The sequence below is a fragment of the Rattus norvegicus genome, chromosome 19, assembly GCF_021556685.1.
Source record: "Rattus norvegicus strain SHRSP/BbbUtx chromosome 19, alternate assembly SHRSP_T2T, whole genome shotgun sequence".
NCBI lineage: Eukaryota > Metazoa > Chordata > Mammalia > Rodentia > Muridae > Rattus > Rattus norvegicus.
In genome coordinates, this window is record NC_141552.1 from 41,165,689 (window position 1) to 41,182,744 (window position 17,056).

Genomic DNA, 17,056 nt, shown 5'->3' on the forward strand with positions numbered 1-17,056 from the left:
GTATGTTAAGATGATTATAAAGATATCATTTTTATATCAATAGCTTCCTTGAAGCATACTCTCTGTTTAATGTTGACCAGAAGGTAGAGTGTTAACAGAATCTTTGACTTTGAAATTATTCGACATATTCTATATTAAGCAACTTTTCACAAGACTTTAAATAGTACCATTTAAGGAATTTTATAACAAACAAAATAATGTGAAACAAGAGTATTTGTACCATCAGGTGAAAATAAAAAAAATATAAATCCGGTTAGCCCACATTACACTTGACTACAACCATCCCCGGGGGTGATCAGACTGTGACGCTACATGAATTTTTACAAATTCATGCATGATTTTATGTATATAGTTGTTTGGCCTGTACATATGTTTGTACATCTGGTGCCATTGGAGACCAGAAGAGATTGTCATCCTCTGGAAATGGAGCCCCAGACAGTTGTGAGCTGCCATGTTGGTTCTGAGAACTGAAGTCCAGTCCCCTGGAAAAGCAGTCAGTGCTCTTAGCCACTGAGCCATCTCTCCAGCTTCATTTTAGATTTAAAAGTGTAATATTAAACCAGGAACACTGCTCTGGTTAAATACCAGATGTGAAAAGTTGTGTCGTTTCAAATATTTCAGAACTTTATTCGCATCTCTGGGCTGTTGGAAGGGTTTCAACACACACCAAAATCAGATATCCATTTTTTCTGCTATAAATAATGTGCACTGAAAATCCTGCAAGTGACAGCCTGATCTACTCTTGTCTCTTTGATCTTTGAGTTCTGCTAAACAATTCTGTTTTCTAGAACTCTACTGACTCTGGCGCCTACTTGTTAGCCAATGCAGATGTGACTGAAGAAAGTTGGAGAGTACTATTTTTAACACAAAACTATGACAAGTTTCTGCTTTAATTCATGTGAGATTTGAGACTTACTAGGTTTACTAATTTAAAAATAAGTATAGTATTACTAAATAAGAAAACATCCAGTGTGAGCATGAAGAACGTTGTGTGTTCAATTTGGAATGGACAACAGAGGAGGATGGGTCATCTACACAAAAAAAAAAAAACTCCAAATATTACTTCCAAAAAGAATTTAGGGAAGGATTCTGTCATTTAATCATGTGAGGAGACATAGAACTGTAAAATTATTTTTCTTATTTTTTAAGAATATAATTATATCATTATTCCCTTTTCTTTCTTTGTTCCAAAACCTTCCATAGACTCCTCTTTCAAACTGATGGCCTCTTTTTTCATTAATTCTCATTAATGTGTGTGTGTGTGTGTGTGTGTGTGTGTGTGTGTGTGTGTCTGTGTGTGAAGGGGAACACAAAAGTGGATGCGTGGGAACACATACACTTGCATGTGTGTGTATAAAGCTCATATTTTATGCATATATGCAACACATGATGAAACAGGAGTAGTGGAGCTTCAAGCAAACTAATTGGGAAAACAATAATTTTAAAATTCTATCCATCCACTGGACCTTGTCTTTCCACCCATATGTAGCAGATACATAACTTGATCTTCATGAGGGTCCCCCAACAACTGGAGTGGAGGTTGTCCCTGATCCTGTTGTGTCCCCCCGTGACTGGCCCACCTTTTCTGGCCTCAGTGGGAGAGGATGTGCCTAGACCTACAGTGACTTGGTTTGCCAGCGTAGGTTGGTACCAGTGGAGTCTCCTCCTTCTTAGAGGAGTGAAGGGAGAAGAGGCATGTGAGGGACTATCTGAGAGGAGGCTGCCATCGGGATGTAAAGTGAATGAATAAATAAATTAATGGAAAATATCCATCCATAATTCGTTATTTTAAACAAACAAACAAAACAGAAAACAAACAAACAAAACAAAACAAAACAAAAAGAATAGATTTGAGAAGTCAAAGTTAGAGAAATGCCTCAAGCATAAGAAAGCCAACAAAATCCTAGGCCAGTTGTAATAAAATTTCTGATGTCAATAAATACATACAGTATTGTTTGGTTCTTATCAACATTAACAAAATTAACAAAACTATTCACGAAGACATAAAATTATTAAAGTGTTTATCATATGTGCCAATCAAGGAACCAAAATAGTACCTATTTAAATGCAGTTACTGTCATCTATCTCTGATCTGTCAATTCATAATCTTTTCTCTTAGATTCTCTCTATATAATCCTCTATTCATACATGTATACGGTCACATGAATATGCATGCATGAAAACACAGCACTAGGATATGATAACAGAATAATACTCAGAATCAAGCCTCCATATCTGTTTTTAAATGACAATATGACCTCTGAGTGATGCCCTCCTCCCTTTGTTCAGAAACCATGGGAAATATCACTTCTGAAAAAAAATACATGCTTGATTGTCTCTCAACTACCATTTTGGGAACTTGTAAAAGAAGATGAGACTGTCTTGCACTCCGAAGCAGTGACTCTCAACCTTCCTAACGCTTCTGCCCTTAGTAGAGTTCTCAGGCAGTAGTGGCCTCCAACCATACAATTATTTGTAATGCTACACTGTAACTGTAATGTTGCTACTGTTAGGAATTGTAATGGAAATATCAGTGTTTTCCCGTGGTCCTTTGAGGGTCATGACCCAGAGGTTAAGAACCATTGCTCTGAAGCCTACATTGGCCATCTTCCAGGAACGTTCACAGGTAAAAGAAAACAGAGAAACATGACAAGCAGCCCTGAAATCACAACTGACACAGTGTGACAAATAGCCTTCCGTCATCCATGTCAAGTCCACTCACTGCTCTTTCATTAAAGGTGCTTATTGACTCCTCTCGTTCTATCTCATTTTATCATGATTTTCTCATTTCCTTTACTCAGCCAATGATTGGTGAAAATGGAGTTCTTACCCCTTGGGTGGGATGTGAGGGAATCTTCCAGGTTAGGGTCCGCATCTCCGTCCTTGCTACTGTCGCCTCCAGTACTTTTGTCGTTGCGACTGTCTCTCTCGATCAGTTTGTCAACTTTAGCGATAATACAGTTTAGGCTCTTTCCCACGTTGGCCCACACCCTGTCCTGAAGAAGGCACGAGAGTCACTAAGGTTTTTATGACGAAATCATCATTAAACATCTCAGAGGAGCCAAAGCTTCAAGCATCCAAGATATTCCCCCAAATCCATTATTCTCCTGCTAAAGTCAAAGTTAAGTTTCATTAATTCTTTAATTAATATATGTGTTATATTAATAATTAGCACATATATTAATAATATTAATAATATTAATATATTAATTAAGTGCTATATGACTGTAACCAATAATTGAGCATCATTATGACACTTTCCTACTAGAGATATTGTCTTCTTTATCCACATAATAAAAAAAGCAAAGATACAATAGTATCTTAAAGAATGACTGTCACGTCAGGAATTCTTTAGTCTTGCGTCAATGTACAACAGACAAGCCTTGTAGACTTGGGGATACACTGTTATTGATACACTCATTTTTGTGTAACTGCCACCAACATCTAATTCTAGAATGTGTTCCTCTGCCTAAACTAAAAGTCTGTCCCCCTCGTTAACAAACCTCCCTTCCCCCATTCTCAGCACAGTTCTAACAACCACATCCTTAGATCTGCTGCTCACCGTGAACTATTTGCTGTGATACAGCTACATAACTCAAATGATCTTGGAGATTCATTTCCTGCAAAACATCTCATGTCACTGAGTGGCCTCTTTGCCACTGGTGTCCCCAGTTCTGACAAGCTTGAACGTTTTAGATTCATCGATTCATAAAAACTGCATTAATTTTTAAATAAATAGTTTAAGCTTTAATAGTAGTTACTTTAATAGAGGAAACCAATTTTCCTTATTATTCTTCCTACATAAGTCAGACACACAGCTCAGGCACTGTATACAGATAGGAATCGGGGGGAATTTGAGGCGTTTTCCATGCAGACAGGAATCCTTCCGGGGCTATCTCCTCTATGACTGAGCTATTTCAAATACCCTGAATGGCTGTTCAGCATAAAGTGAATTCAGAATGCTAGCCTACTATTGCTGGCTTACGTATTTCCTTAAAGTGTGTATTTTTCATCTTCGTTAATTTTGTAGAGAATTGATTTGGAAGAGGACAAATCTAACAGGAAAAACCTGTCTGTGAACTTGGACTATTGGATTGTTCTCTTGTAAAAGTTAAGTTGAAGAGTCTATCCTTGCGGGTACGCACACATTTATTCAGTATAGCTGAGAAGGTAACAGAATTTCCTATTAAAGAGGCACAGAGTAAGGAAAGGTAATTTCGAGGATTTATGAAACACATAAATGTGAGACTGTGGGCAAAGCACCTCATTTCTGAGGACTCTCTTGCAACCTAAATTTGGGCTGCTAATTCCTGCTCCACCTCCTTCACCGTGGGGGTGGTCAGAGTCAACCGATGCACTGTGTCTTGTGTGAAAGCACTCCGGGGAAGTTATTACAATTTAGCAGGACCACTGGCAGCCTTGATCGCTTTCCTTAGTGAGTCAATCTTGCTTCCTGTCACCCTACAATCTTGCCTGCGAAGTGTGTGATTAATCACAAGTAATCATAACAATCTTTTCAGAAGAGGCAGATCTTTCCTCCAAGACACTGAAGAGGACTTCTCCTCTCAGGGAAATTAAGACACTAATGAAGTCTGTGGGTTGCGTCATCCTCTGCTGCTGGAGGGAAATGGGGTGCAGGTGCCTTGCACTGGGATGGGCTCGAATATACAAGACATACTGGGCAACAGAAGCAAGCAGCTGGGAGGCCAGTCTTCATTCAGTAGGGAACCTATCTATCACTCACAATGACTATCTCAATGACCTCTATTCTAAATATATCTTAACTGCTGCCATCAACTTCATCTGTGAAATAATGAAATTAAAGAATGAAGCTATCTTCTAGTAGAACTTGGGAATAAACTCTATTACTGAGGGGCAAACAAAGAATAGAGTCTTCTCAAATTTTCAGATTAGCTTCAAATGGAAGACAGATTTTCAATTTTCTTCCTGCTACCCACATTGAAAATATATGTTTTTTTCCCTAGAGGATTCATGTTGCCTTTCTTATATAAACACCAGAGAAGACCTGACTTCTTTTAATTCTATCTCTGAAAAGCCTGAACACAAAAGTCTTTAGAACATGATTTGATATCCACATCTTTATATGGTTCTTTATTTGCATATCCCAAGATTACAAGATTCCACTGACAGAGAACATGACTTCAGTTGCAAGCATTGGCACTGTTAATTGGTCTGAGGAGCTTGTTCACTGACCAAGACCCTCAGGAATGCAGTAAATGTGGCAAATAAAAGGCAAATATGTAGTTATTTATGTTCAGAGGACATTTCCTGAGACTGTGGAATGAACTATTTCTTATGCAGTCCTTATATGTAATAAGTGGATAATGAAACTTTTATTCAAACTCACTCAGCAGCAGAACCTGAGCAGATAGATTCCATCTGCGGAAAAAAACCATCTCAGTGAAGTTGGGGAAACTAGGTACTCTGCTCCTAACTGCTTCCTCTTTATGGTCTCCACAGATAAACGTATTGATTTGTGTCTCCCTCTAATGCCAGACTGTGAATTCTTTGAGAGTTCTGCCTTCATTGGGGACAGGGACTATCCCTCAACAGATTGTTTTGGAAGTAGGAGAACAAATAGCAGAAGGAAACAAGATGAGGTAACTTGTCTATTGTCACCTAGCATCCACACAGTAATTAACTGTAACGTTAAAAGCCACCAGATACTGACTCAGTTTTCTGAGAGATAGAACTTTAGATAAGAGATGGATAGTAACTTCCACCATTAATATGTTAGAAATGAACTAGAACTTCAACTTTCTTGACTCCAAAGATTTGATTCCTCCAACGAGTTTCCAGATGTTGATGGTGCACTCTAACGCATAGAACAGAGTCAGGAGACGAGGCTTAGCAGGTTCAGTGAGACAAACATCATTCACAGTGCTGTTAGCTTTCAAGTATCTGAGATCGGACATGAGACCAAGAGATGCCATACTAAAACACATTTAAGAAAAAGAGCAGGCTAGTCAGACATAGTCTGATACAAAAGGTGTCAGAGAAGCAAGACTAAACAAAGTGCTTTCACAATGGGATATACAGAAGAGCAAGGAGAACAGGAACAAAAGATTATAATTCAATTATGAAACAACTCTAAGCAGTCATTTTGAAAGCAGGACACTGAAGACTTCATGGCAAGATTCTTAAAAGGAATCTTTGGGTATCTGAGTTCTCTCCAAAGGCAGCCTATTCATTTAGATCTGAAATCATGCAGAGAAGACACTGATCAACAATCATACCTTCTTATCCTGATGACTTTTGTCGTGCTAGTCTGTGAGCGAGGCTCATTCAATGATATTGCTGATGGTAGGGGGCCACTCCTTTCTATTCTCTACTGCAATCACACTAAACATTTCAGTCTGTTTTCAGGTTGAAGAAAGACTGGGTAACAGTTCGTGAGAAGATGCAGGAAGGATAGAGATGTGGCACTAATCCAAAGGGTTCACATCTCTCTACTCTCTTCAGGCCAGAGGTGCTAAATGAACTCAAATTCTATGTAGCTCTCCTGTGCCCAGAGAAGTTTAAAGACAAGTACTCCCTTTCAGAGAGACATATTGGAAGGCCATTCCCCAGAACTAGTAATGATTACCCTACAGTGAAGAAGCAATGGAAGGGTGGTGGTTACAGTCTAACCCTTATTAAATGGAGCCTGAGCTCTATTTGAGGTCATTAACCTTGATGGAGAATCCATGAGTCCCCTTCTCCTGAGAGGTGCAGTGGTTGCAAACTTTTTCAAGTCACTGAGGGTACAAAGCAAGTGGGGAGCTATGGCCTTGTTTATTCCATTCTAAGTCAGGTGCTGATCTAGGCTCTTATTTATTTGTGGGTTAGGATATAAGCTAACATAAAGGGCAAAGCCAGTGTCATAACTGAAAAAGCTTGATCGATGTCGTAGCATGTGACAGGGAGAACATTCCAGCTGCCAGAGTGAACCATGAGGGTAGAGAGCAGAGTGATTACTCAGCATGCCACATGTTTATGAATCCTCCTGGGTCAATGCAGAACTTTGAAAAGACAACTCTGTAATGCTTAGCTGCTCAACAAGTTTATGAAGCCAATTCTTGATCAGCAAGAATGTAATAACTCAATCAGAACTAGATGTCCAAAATGTGTGTGTGTGTGTGTGTGTGTGTGTGTGTGTGTGTGTGTGTGTGTGCGTGTGTGTATCCATGAATACTTTCCCTTTGGCTATAACACAGTACCAAGATCTTTGATTAGAAATACCCAGTGAACTGAGAAGATCAATCTTAGCCTGAACTGATCCTTGCATTTTATTCTAGACCAACCATGTTCTTTAACATAAAAAAAAAATCTCTGTTCCTTCTATGGCGTGGCAGGTCTCTCTGAATGTTAATTTAGACTGTTAATTAAAATGAGTTTCACATAAAATGCTCTTAGGGCAACCAGCACATACATGGCCAAAGGTATATAGGGCTCATACACTCATCAGTGTATGTAAGACCACTTGGTATCAAGACTCATGGTATTCATGGGAATGACATCTCCCAGCTTTGCCTCCTATTGCTCTTGCTTATTTCAACTCTGCTGCTAGTGGAAACTTCGATTGTCACATCCCAACAACCAAACTGAATCTGTCATTTATTCCTGGTCTTTTCTTGAGATTCAGATTCTGTCCACACTAATAATCTCAAATAGTCAGGCACCCTTTTTGCAGTGAATAAATTCTCTCCACTCCTTATTCTTGTTTGGGTCCTTGCCCAGACCTATTATCTGTCTCCTAGCCAGGTAGCAGTTAGGCTTAGCTACAAGTTCCTCAGCCACCTTCATTCATCAGCATGATTATTTACTCAGTCTTGATTAAATAAAAGCTAAGCACCAGAGCTTGTGCTGCAGCCTGGAGCCCCTTGTATAGCCAGGAAGATAAGGATGATTATCATTTCTCTTTAATCTTAAAAAATACTCTAGCTAAGGCCACCATTGCTGCCATACTCAAAACATACTATTAAAAGAGATCAACGCATATTCACCAGACACCTGCTATGCGCTCAGTCAGTATTAAACATCAAAGATATGGAGAAGCTAACATTTCTATTGTGAAGCATGCTGAGTTTTATCTCCATTCACATACTAATAATTTCAGCTCCCTTTTCCCAAGATAGGGTTTCTCTGTGTAGCCCTGGCTCGGCAGGAACTTCTCTATAGACCAGACAGGCCTCAGATTCAGAGATCTGTGTGCCTTTGCCTCCTGAGTGCTAGAATTGAAGGCATGCGCCACCATCACAGGTCTTGATTTTAACTTTTAATGGAAAATTGCATGTTTCCTAGACACCACTATACTCTCACACAACTGGTAGCACATGTTTTCACAGGTGATTACATTTTAATTGAGATTGTTCTAGCATAATCTGTCAACTCTCTGTGCCACCTCAGCCATTTCCCTTACTTACTCAGTTTTAGAGCATCCAAAATCTCTCCTTGGAAGAAAATCTCATTTTCCCTTATAGAATGTATTGGTGTCTGAAGGGACCTGGAGTGATGGCATTAATGCATTTCTAAGGTAGACATATACAAATCAATACAGTCATCAAAATATGTGATACTAGACCAGGAAATGGAAGATTTGGGAAGGTGATCCCAAAGATATGGTTGCAATTCAATGTAAAATATCAATGGGAAAAAAATCACCATTACTAAATATAATAGAATAAAACAGCTCTTGTAAAACTCTGAGTTGGAGTATGACAAGTGCCTGATTTGACCAATCCATCCAATAAGCTTGTCCCACATTAACAGAAAAAATACCTTTAAAGGGTATGGATCAAAGTGCACCGTAAGTGCCAGGGAGCAGAGACTGGAGTTGAAAGCATTAACCATAGGTGGGAGAAATGTAGATATGGGCAGAATTTCATGAATATGCATGCACATAAAGCTCTCAGTTGGGGTTTCTTTTCTTTAATAGAACATTTGTGCATTTTAATGGGCAGCCATGAACTTTGCTTAATCGCCTTTTAGGGACCCGAACAGCGGATGAGTATTGCAAGCACACATCTCCTGGGTGAAATGGACTGGAGAAGTTCAGGAACGCTTCCCATTCATCAAGGAAACAGAAGATAGACTATGCTCAGCTGCCATGGAGGCAGCAACTGGCGGAATCCCCATTTTCTCTTTTGTTCTCTTTGTGCTGCTGGTCGTGACTGCTTGGAGGACGCCATTTTAATCACTGTAAGATTCACAAAGGCTAGAATAGTCTTTTGCTGTTGGAGCATCAGTAAATAAGAAACAAGGCTTCCCATGCTTCGGGGGCTGTCCCTCGCCATACACATACAGGCACCACTACGTAGTCTCAAGTCTTAGGAAGAGGAAGCACATGAATGATGGAGGGAAACGTGAGAGGGAGAAGGGGAAGAAACTGAAGGTAAAGAAACAGGGAGTGATGGATTTGATCAAAACACATAAACATGACTTTATAAAGTTATAAATAAAACACCCAAGTTTCACAAAATTTTATGCTGACCAAGAATAGTATGCATGACAAATATTAACAGAAGTTCTGGAATCTTGACTCAAATGAGGAGTGCAGGAGATATCTGGGGACTTCTCACTCCCCGGAGAACAAAAATCGTAAAAGAATTAATGAGTTCAAATATTAAAAAATATAATAGACATAAATAGACTATTATAAGAAATTAAATTCTTATGTTTTTCCAAGTAAGAAGATGAATATAAGTGACAATTTGAAGGCTAATTTTAGGGAATTTAATGCATTGTGTACTGATTCCCATTGGTTCACAAGCTGTTTTGCTAACCAATAAAACAATAGTGAACAAGGAATTGAATAAACTTCATTTAGAAGTGTATTGGGTGCACAAAGAATATGTATATAAAGAAATAGAAACAGCTTACTATAATTCAGAATTTCATAGGTTGTGTGTAGATGGGATCCTAGAGTAATTAGTACACCATATCATTTAGATTTGAAAATATAGATGAGTGAATATGCATAAACATATGCACAGCTCTCTGTCACACATGTTAGAGGTGAAAGGCCGCATCAGATTTCTAAGCTACAGGGCGCGGCTGATGAGGAAGCTAAATCCTATGTGTTAGTGTGAGGCTGACTAGAAGGATTAGCTACCTCTCAGGAATTAAGAGGACTTAATGGCTTCTTATGTCAATGGCTTTATATAACATAACTCTAGCTAGTCAGAGAGCAGACAGAAATATGCTTTGGTTCATTTGTGTAGGCCCCATTGTGGTTGCAGTGACTCTGAACTTCTTGTCAAGTTCTTGGAAGTGAAAGACAGACAGAGTAGCCTGCAAGAAGCATTCAGAATGCAGACTACTTGCTTGTGGCTGAATGTGCACGGTCCTGAACATTGTTGTATGAGCATCTGTGTTCGCCTCCATTACTAAGGGTAATATAAATATATCTACCAACACTCACACAAACATAAACATTTGTGTTTTTCCCGAACATCACTAGACAAAGGTATAGCGTTTGTAAGAACTCTTTCAGAAAGCCATTTATAGAAATGAGTCTGAAGCACAATATTTGGCATCATCGAGTTAGGGGAAGCCTTAATTAATTTTCAGATTATATTTGGACCTGATTAATGGAACTTTTGATATGAATATTGTTGTGGATTTCACTATAAATGAAACAAGAGACTCATTTCCTTGTGTGCACATAAATACATTTATCATGAAACAGAAAAGAAAATGTATGCTAGCTTAGGAAAGATTAAATTTTTTTAGGAAATCAGGTTTATGACTCATTTTAAACCTTGTATTTACTTGCTATATTTGAACATTTATACATACGGATGCAGTGCCTTGTAACGTGCCAATGTACATACATTTCCTAATGTTTAAGTCAGGTAAGCACACGTTCTCGCCAACCTTAATCTTTTTTTCCTGGTAAAAACTTTCAAGTGTGTAGCTTTTGGAAATGTGCAGTGTGCATCCGTGCTTCCTCCAATTCTTCTCTGCAACTTCTTGCTCCCAGAATAAACATTAATTCATGGGTGCAACAGGAAGCAGAAATCAGTTCAGTAATTTTGATGCTGAAATGTAATTCAATATGAAATGAGAGTTTAGGATATTTCCAATGATAGCAACAGTTTTACTAGTTGTGTGCCTCACTATAATGGGTCAGGACTTAAAGTGTGATAAGATCAAGTAAACTATACATTGACTAGGAATAGCCAGATTTAGCTCTAAAGCCACCAATGTAGCAATCCTGGAATTAAACCATAATGCTATAGAGAATGGAGTAATTACTGAAGCCACAAAATCTGGGACGGCCTAATAGTTTGGTTAGATGCTTTCATATTTGGACAAACTAATCTTGGGTTCCCAGCTGCTGAAGCATCTGTTCTAGCGGGGGACAGAGATAAATGCAATATGTCATCGTCATTGGCTGGAAGACGAAGGACGCTGTGCTAGCCAATTTCCTGGCACATACCGTCATGAAATAGTCCCCAAATATTCTACTGGGCTTTTATTGTTTACTAACTTTTTAGGAAAATAAACCTGAAGAGCATTCAATCATTTAATAACTAAAATTTAGCAAATAACAGGCATTTTCCGGCATGGTTCATTTCAGTTTCAACCTCTGTCATATCTACTTGATAATTATCCGCCACATTCCTGTCATCAGGTTCTCTCGATGAAGCTGGTTGAAACCAGAACACACACACACACACACACACACACACACACACACACACACACACACACACACACGTAGAGTTAACAGAGGTTCTTTTTCATGATTACAAAGAGAAGGTTGTTAGATCCATTGGAATGGACTGAAGAATAATTTGCCAAGATGTGTTCATTTCTCAGATGTTTATCAGAAGCTGTAGGCTTCAAGCTAAGTCATTGTTACAGTAAACTTCTAGAAGCTAAGTGAAACCAGCAGAGTTCTTAACAAATGGCCCTGTACAACCTTACATTCAAATTGAAGCCTACTTAAGTCATCACAGAACATTTTCATATGTCACTGAAACCTGATTGCATTCATTCGAAACGCAAAGTTGCTTTCCGGTGTTGACTATATTAGTAATCAATCCTGGTACTTTTAGAACAACTAAATAAGAAAAATAACACAAACTTATGTTCCAGATAATGTACCAGCACCACCTCTAAAGACATTTCTATTAGCTACATTTTCTCCACGTTTACTATGTCAGTCAGAGGTAACAAACATTTTGAATATAATATGACCTAGCTACTATGACTACTGAGTGATTTTCCTTTTATGATGATTAAGTCCTTTGGCAGACGAACCATTATGGTGAAAACTGATTGCTGGAAAAAATCAGTAAGAATGGTATATAATCATTGCAGCGATGATTATAAAAAAATAAAATATTTGGAGGAGGGAATTAGAATAAAATTTACTGAGTGTGAGTTTCCTTCTAATTGTGTTGAACTTGGAAGAGCTATTTCTATGATTTCAAGAAGGAATAACTTTCGGAGGAGATTCCCAGCATGTGCAAGGAGACACAGGGCCATGAAGACCTAGTAAGCTCGAAATGGAAACCAAGAGAATGGCCTGAGGTGAGCAGAGATCCATGGAGACCACAGCTCACTTTGGAGGGTCACTTCCAAGCTTGGAGGTCCATCCTCATGGTTATTCCAAGTGTTGCTAAAATTGCACCTAATCAGTTCTTAAGCTTTCACCTTTCTCTCCTTCCATCTTCCTGGCCTCTAAATGCAAGGCTCTCCTTTACATGGGAAGGATAAAAGCCCCCATCAGGTCCAGACTACCTCACCAAAGCTCTTCAAGTCCTTTGCATGTCTCTGCTGAAGAAAGTCTTCTCCGAAGACTCCTCCACTGAGAAGTGGGTCTATTGCTTCTTCCATGAGGACCTAAAGCTGCCTGTCATCACCTCCAGCTCCCAAGTGCTCTTTCCACTACAGCTATGGTCAAATTTCACCAATTTAGAAAAACAAAACAGGAAAGAGAATAATAAGCGCAAATATCTGTGCATTGTATCTTACTCACTACCTCTCCCCACAGTGGTCACCCAGTCGGTTCGCTTTCAATGGTTAACTTCTGGTCTCATGTTCATCTCCAGGGTGGCATCTGAAGCCTCACTCTGACCATGAAATTCTAGCACTTTTCTGTGTGGACCTCTCAAGCTGCCTTATACAATAGCCACTGGTCTTTCTAGGTTTCTGAATACACTCTAGGGCTTTAAAAAGGCCCTAGAGTGTCCTGAGGGCCTCCCATGTGCAAGTGTATTGAAACAGGAAGAATGTCCATTCTGAAGAAAAGAAGGGGCTCTTTGTAAACCTCCCTACCCAATGACTTGGATCTCTCTCTTTGTGCATCACAGGACAATCTGACTTCAAACTGGGTTAGAGGAAATCCTATCACCAGAGACTGTCATCTAGTATTCCGACCTTTGTTTCAACATTTTTATCTGTCAACTCTGAGGTAATGTTGAGGACCTACCATGGCTAATCTTCCCATTGATTTTATATATATATACATATAGTGTGTGTGTGTGCGTGTGTGTGTTTCTCTGTGTGTATGTATATATGTATATATGTATATATATGTGTGTATATATTTATGCATATGTGTGTGTTTATTACTTCTACAAGTATCTAGGGATAGATTTGGTTACCATAATAAGACTATAAGTCACATATTTTCACTAAGAACCACATATCAATAATATTGCCCCTGAATCAGACTAGGTCTGCCCAGGCATCACCACAAAATGATAAACCACCTCTTGTACATACATCCTAAGAGTGAAGTAGATTTCATTTCGCAGCTGAGAAAATTGAACCTGAGTGAGGTTAAGAGGCATGCACCTCTTGGAGCTCTGAAGAAATTGAAGAAGTTGAGGTTAAACTGAAGAACTCTCTGACTTGCTCTTTTGAAGCGCTGCCACGTGGGAAAAGCAATCTTCATCTGGAACCATGACAGTTACTTAGTGCTTACCTTGAAAAGGCTGAAGGAAGGTATGCTTCCGGTGGTAGAAATTATATCAAAAGAAAGATCTGTTGATATCTCAGTGGCCCTCAAACACCATTTTAGAGATTGGGCCCTTCAAATACCCCACCCTAAACACTCTAAAGTTCCAGGATAGGAAGGAAAGAGTGGTTAACTAAAAACTAAGCGTCCAGTGCAGCCAGCACGCTTCTTTTCTTAAGCATGTGCGACAACGAAGGGATTCCAGTGTGCATGCACGTGTGTGAATACACATGAACTACAGAGGCACATGGGTGATGTCTGTACCAGGACTCGTTACAGCTCACTGTCCTTCCTGCCTCTACCCTTCCTGGTCCTCTTGCCCTGCTCCTCTCTAAGTCAGCTGCTCTCACACCGCTTGCTTCTTCTGTTATTTCTTCTTCACCAGTCATTATCCCAAGATATATACAAGGCGTATGAGGTCAGAGCAGGAGCAATATCTATAAGCAATATCTATTTAATCACAGAGCCACCAGCAGGTGAGACTTAAGAATCTTTTTGTCCACTCTGATTTAAACATGAATATGTGTTTTAAAGTATACATATATGTAAGTCTTTACCTAGCAATAATGGAAATATTTGTATCTACTAGGGCCAACAAGACTTACTGTTCACTCTCTTTTATGATAATGCTTCAAACTTTATTTATCCCTTTATTTATTGCATTATTTATTTACATCCTAAATCACAGCTTACCCTGCTTCCTCTCCTCCTGGTCCCCAAGTCTCACCTTGCCTCTCATTCCATCCACCCTCATTCCCTAATACTTAGAAGAGGGGAGGTCTCCCAGGGATATGGACACCACAAGAAAAGCTACAGAATCAACAAACCTGGACCCATAGGAGCCCATATTGACTGAACCGCCCACCAGAGAGCATGCATGGGGCGGACCTAGGTCCTCTGCACAGATGTAACAGTTGTGCAGCCGGGGCTTCATACGGGACTCCTAAAGCAGGAGCAGGGGCTGTCTCTGACTACATTGCCAGCCTTTGGATCTCTTTCCCCTAACTGGGCTGCCTTGTCTAGCCTCAATAGGAGAAGATGTGCCTAATCTTACAGCAACTTGATAGGCCATGACTTTTCAATCTTTGTCTGCAAAAGTTTAAACATTTTAGATCGTTTAGAAACGAGTAAGGAAGTGTATTATTGGATTTTGTAACTTTGATAACATAATTCAATGACTTACTTATGGTTACATACATGATTTATTTGATAACAAATACATATCTACAACAAATAATTTTGATCAGGAAGGCGACTTCCAAGTTCAACTTGATCCTAAGAGAAAACTTGTCCTATCTATTCACAGTTCTGTTGTGATTCCCATGTGTGAACTTTTGATTTTTTGCAACACAGTCTTTTATTCTTGTGTGATTTTTGCTTATGCTTTAAATTTGAAGTAGATATAGCATGATTAGGATTTCTTTTGGGCATGTTTGGCACAATATAAATATATTTTATATATAAATATATATTTCCATATATTTTTGAGAAATGGAGCTTTCTTATTATGTTCCCTGTATTTCTTCCCACTAAACCATGAGAGTAAATGACGTGAGGAGACTTACCCACTCTTCCTCATCATAGTCAGAGTGATGTGGTATGGAGTCTTGTCTTCTAAGCTGCTGCGGGCTATCATGCTGGCTACTTTTCTCCTCTGTGCTGACCTTAGGAGAAGGTGGCTTCCTAAGGATACCTCCTGGCCTCGCAGTGTAGAGAGCTAAGAGAGCACTCCTGACCAGCTGGTCCTTGAAGGCATGCACAAAAAGCTCGGTCTGCAAAGAAATCGACAAGGATTAGAAACCCATGGGAGACACCTCCGTATAGAGCTGTGAAACGGTCAATCGCAGATTTGTTGGTACTTAAGAGGCGTGTGTGGTGGAAAAGGCCCAGGCACCAAGGAGGGAGAGTGATTCACACCGATCGATGGGAAATAGTTTGGTTTTTGGGTTGCTGCCAAGGACTGGAGTCCTCCTGTTTTAAAGTAAATGCTGAGCTTTTAAATGTACTGTAAACACCATCTGTCTCCCCAGCCGTCTCACTTTGAGCTCCACAGCCTTCGCAGATATATTTCACTGGGGATAATCATTTCAGCAACTACCTGCTGCACCTCTCAAGTAATCCCACACCCCCAAAGAAAACCTGATTGCGTTATAAAACAGAAGCAAAGAATACAGAAAAAAATTAAAAGACTTTGTCACAAAAATGTGTATATTTAGAATATTTTCACATCACGGAAAGATCTCAATAGAAGAGACAAAAGAGCAGTCTTCCCCATGAAAATATCTGATTTTTTATAGTTTATTATCATTGCCAGAACTATTTCCTTTACCAGATTATGCCAGTAATGTGGTGTTAATGAAGTTGAGATAGAACTTGGCGTGGAAGGTTTTGCAAGCCAGGGGTAAATACCTAGTAAGTGCTAGAATATCGGCAGCTTCCCAGCAGTAAAGAACTTTCCAGCTGTACTTTGTAATTTTCAGATGAAACGTTGAATAGCTTCATGCTGTAATAGACTGAAGGGTGCAGTAATTGATTTTCTTTAATATAGTAAACATAGCATGTATGTGGCCTAACACCGTGTTCAAACACTACAGAGAGGAGCCAACATTAACCAGTGTGGTTCCCAGCTTGTAGCCAGTTAGGAAAAGACTCCTTAACCCAATTATTATTTTTGAGGGTAATTGATACCATTTTTTTTGTGTAACAACTTCTGATAATGCTAACTTAATCATCGCTACATTTCAAAGTAACTGCTTTTTGGTCTACTATCAAAATCCAATCAGCAGTGTCATGAGTAGTTCGATATTAGTACATTTTTTCTGCATCTTCTTGTAACTGTCAGCAATTAAACAAAATCATGCCATTCCTATGTAAACAAGTGCCAAAACTTATGTATTATACCTCTGTATTTTTTCCTTCCAATAGATTACAAAATTCTAGAACTGGGAAAGACCTTGAGGTTGACCACTAATCAGACAGAGAACTATATTAGCTGCTTTTTGATTGCTATAATGTGTCACCATAACCTAGGCAACTTACAAAAAGAGAGAATTTATTTGGGCCTTAGCATTTCAGGTGAGT

General features: G+C 39.2%; 1 protein-coding gene across 13 annotated transcripts in view; it reads right to left on the reverse strand.

The window, feature by feature from the left end:
• The window catches only part of Inpp4b (inositol polyphosphate-4-phosphatase type II B), a 743,006-nt gene that overhangs the window by 95,917 nt on the left and 630,033 nt on the right, over positions 1 to 17,056 (reverse strand). For all 13 annotated transcript variants that reach the window (XM_087593773.1, XM_087593768.1, XM_087593769.1 and 10 more), the window contains 2 exon segments: positions 15,541 to 15,747; positions 2,831 to 2,996 (listed from right to left, as the gene is read on the reverse strand). In XM_087593773.1, the coding sequence (XP_087449899.1) occupies positions 2,831 to 2,996; positions 15,541 to 15,747 (373 nt within the window).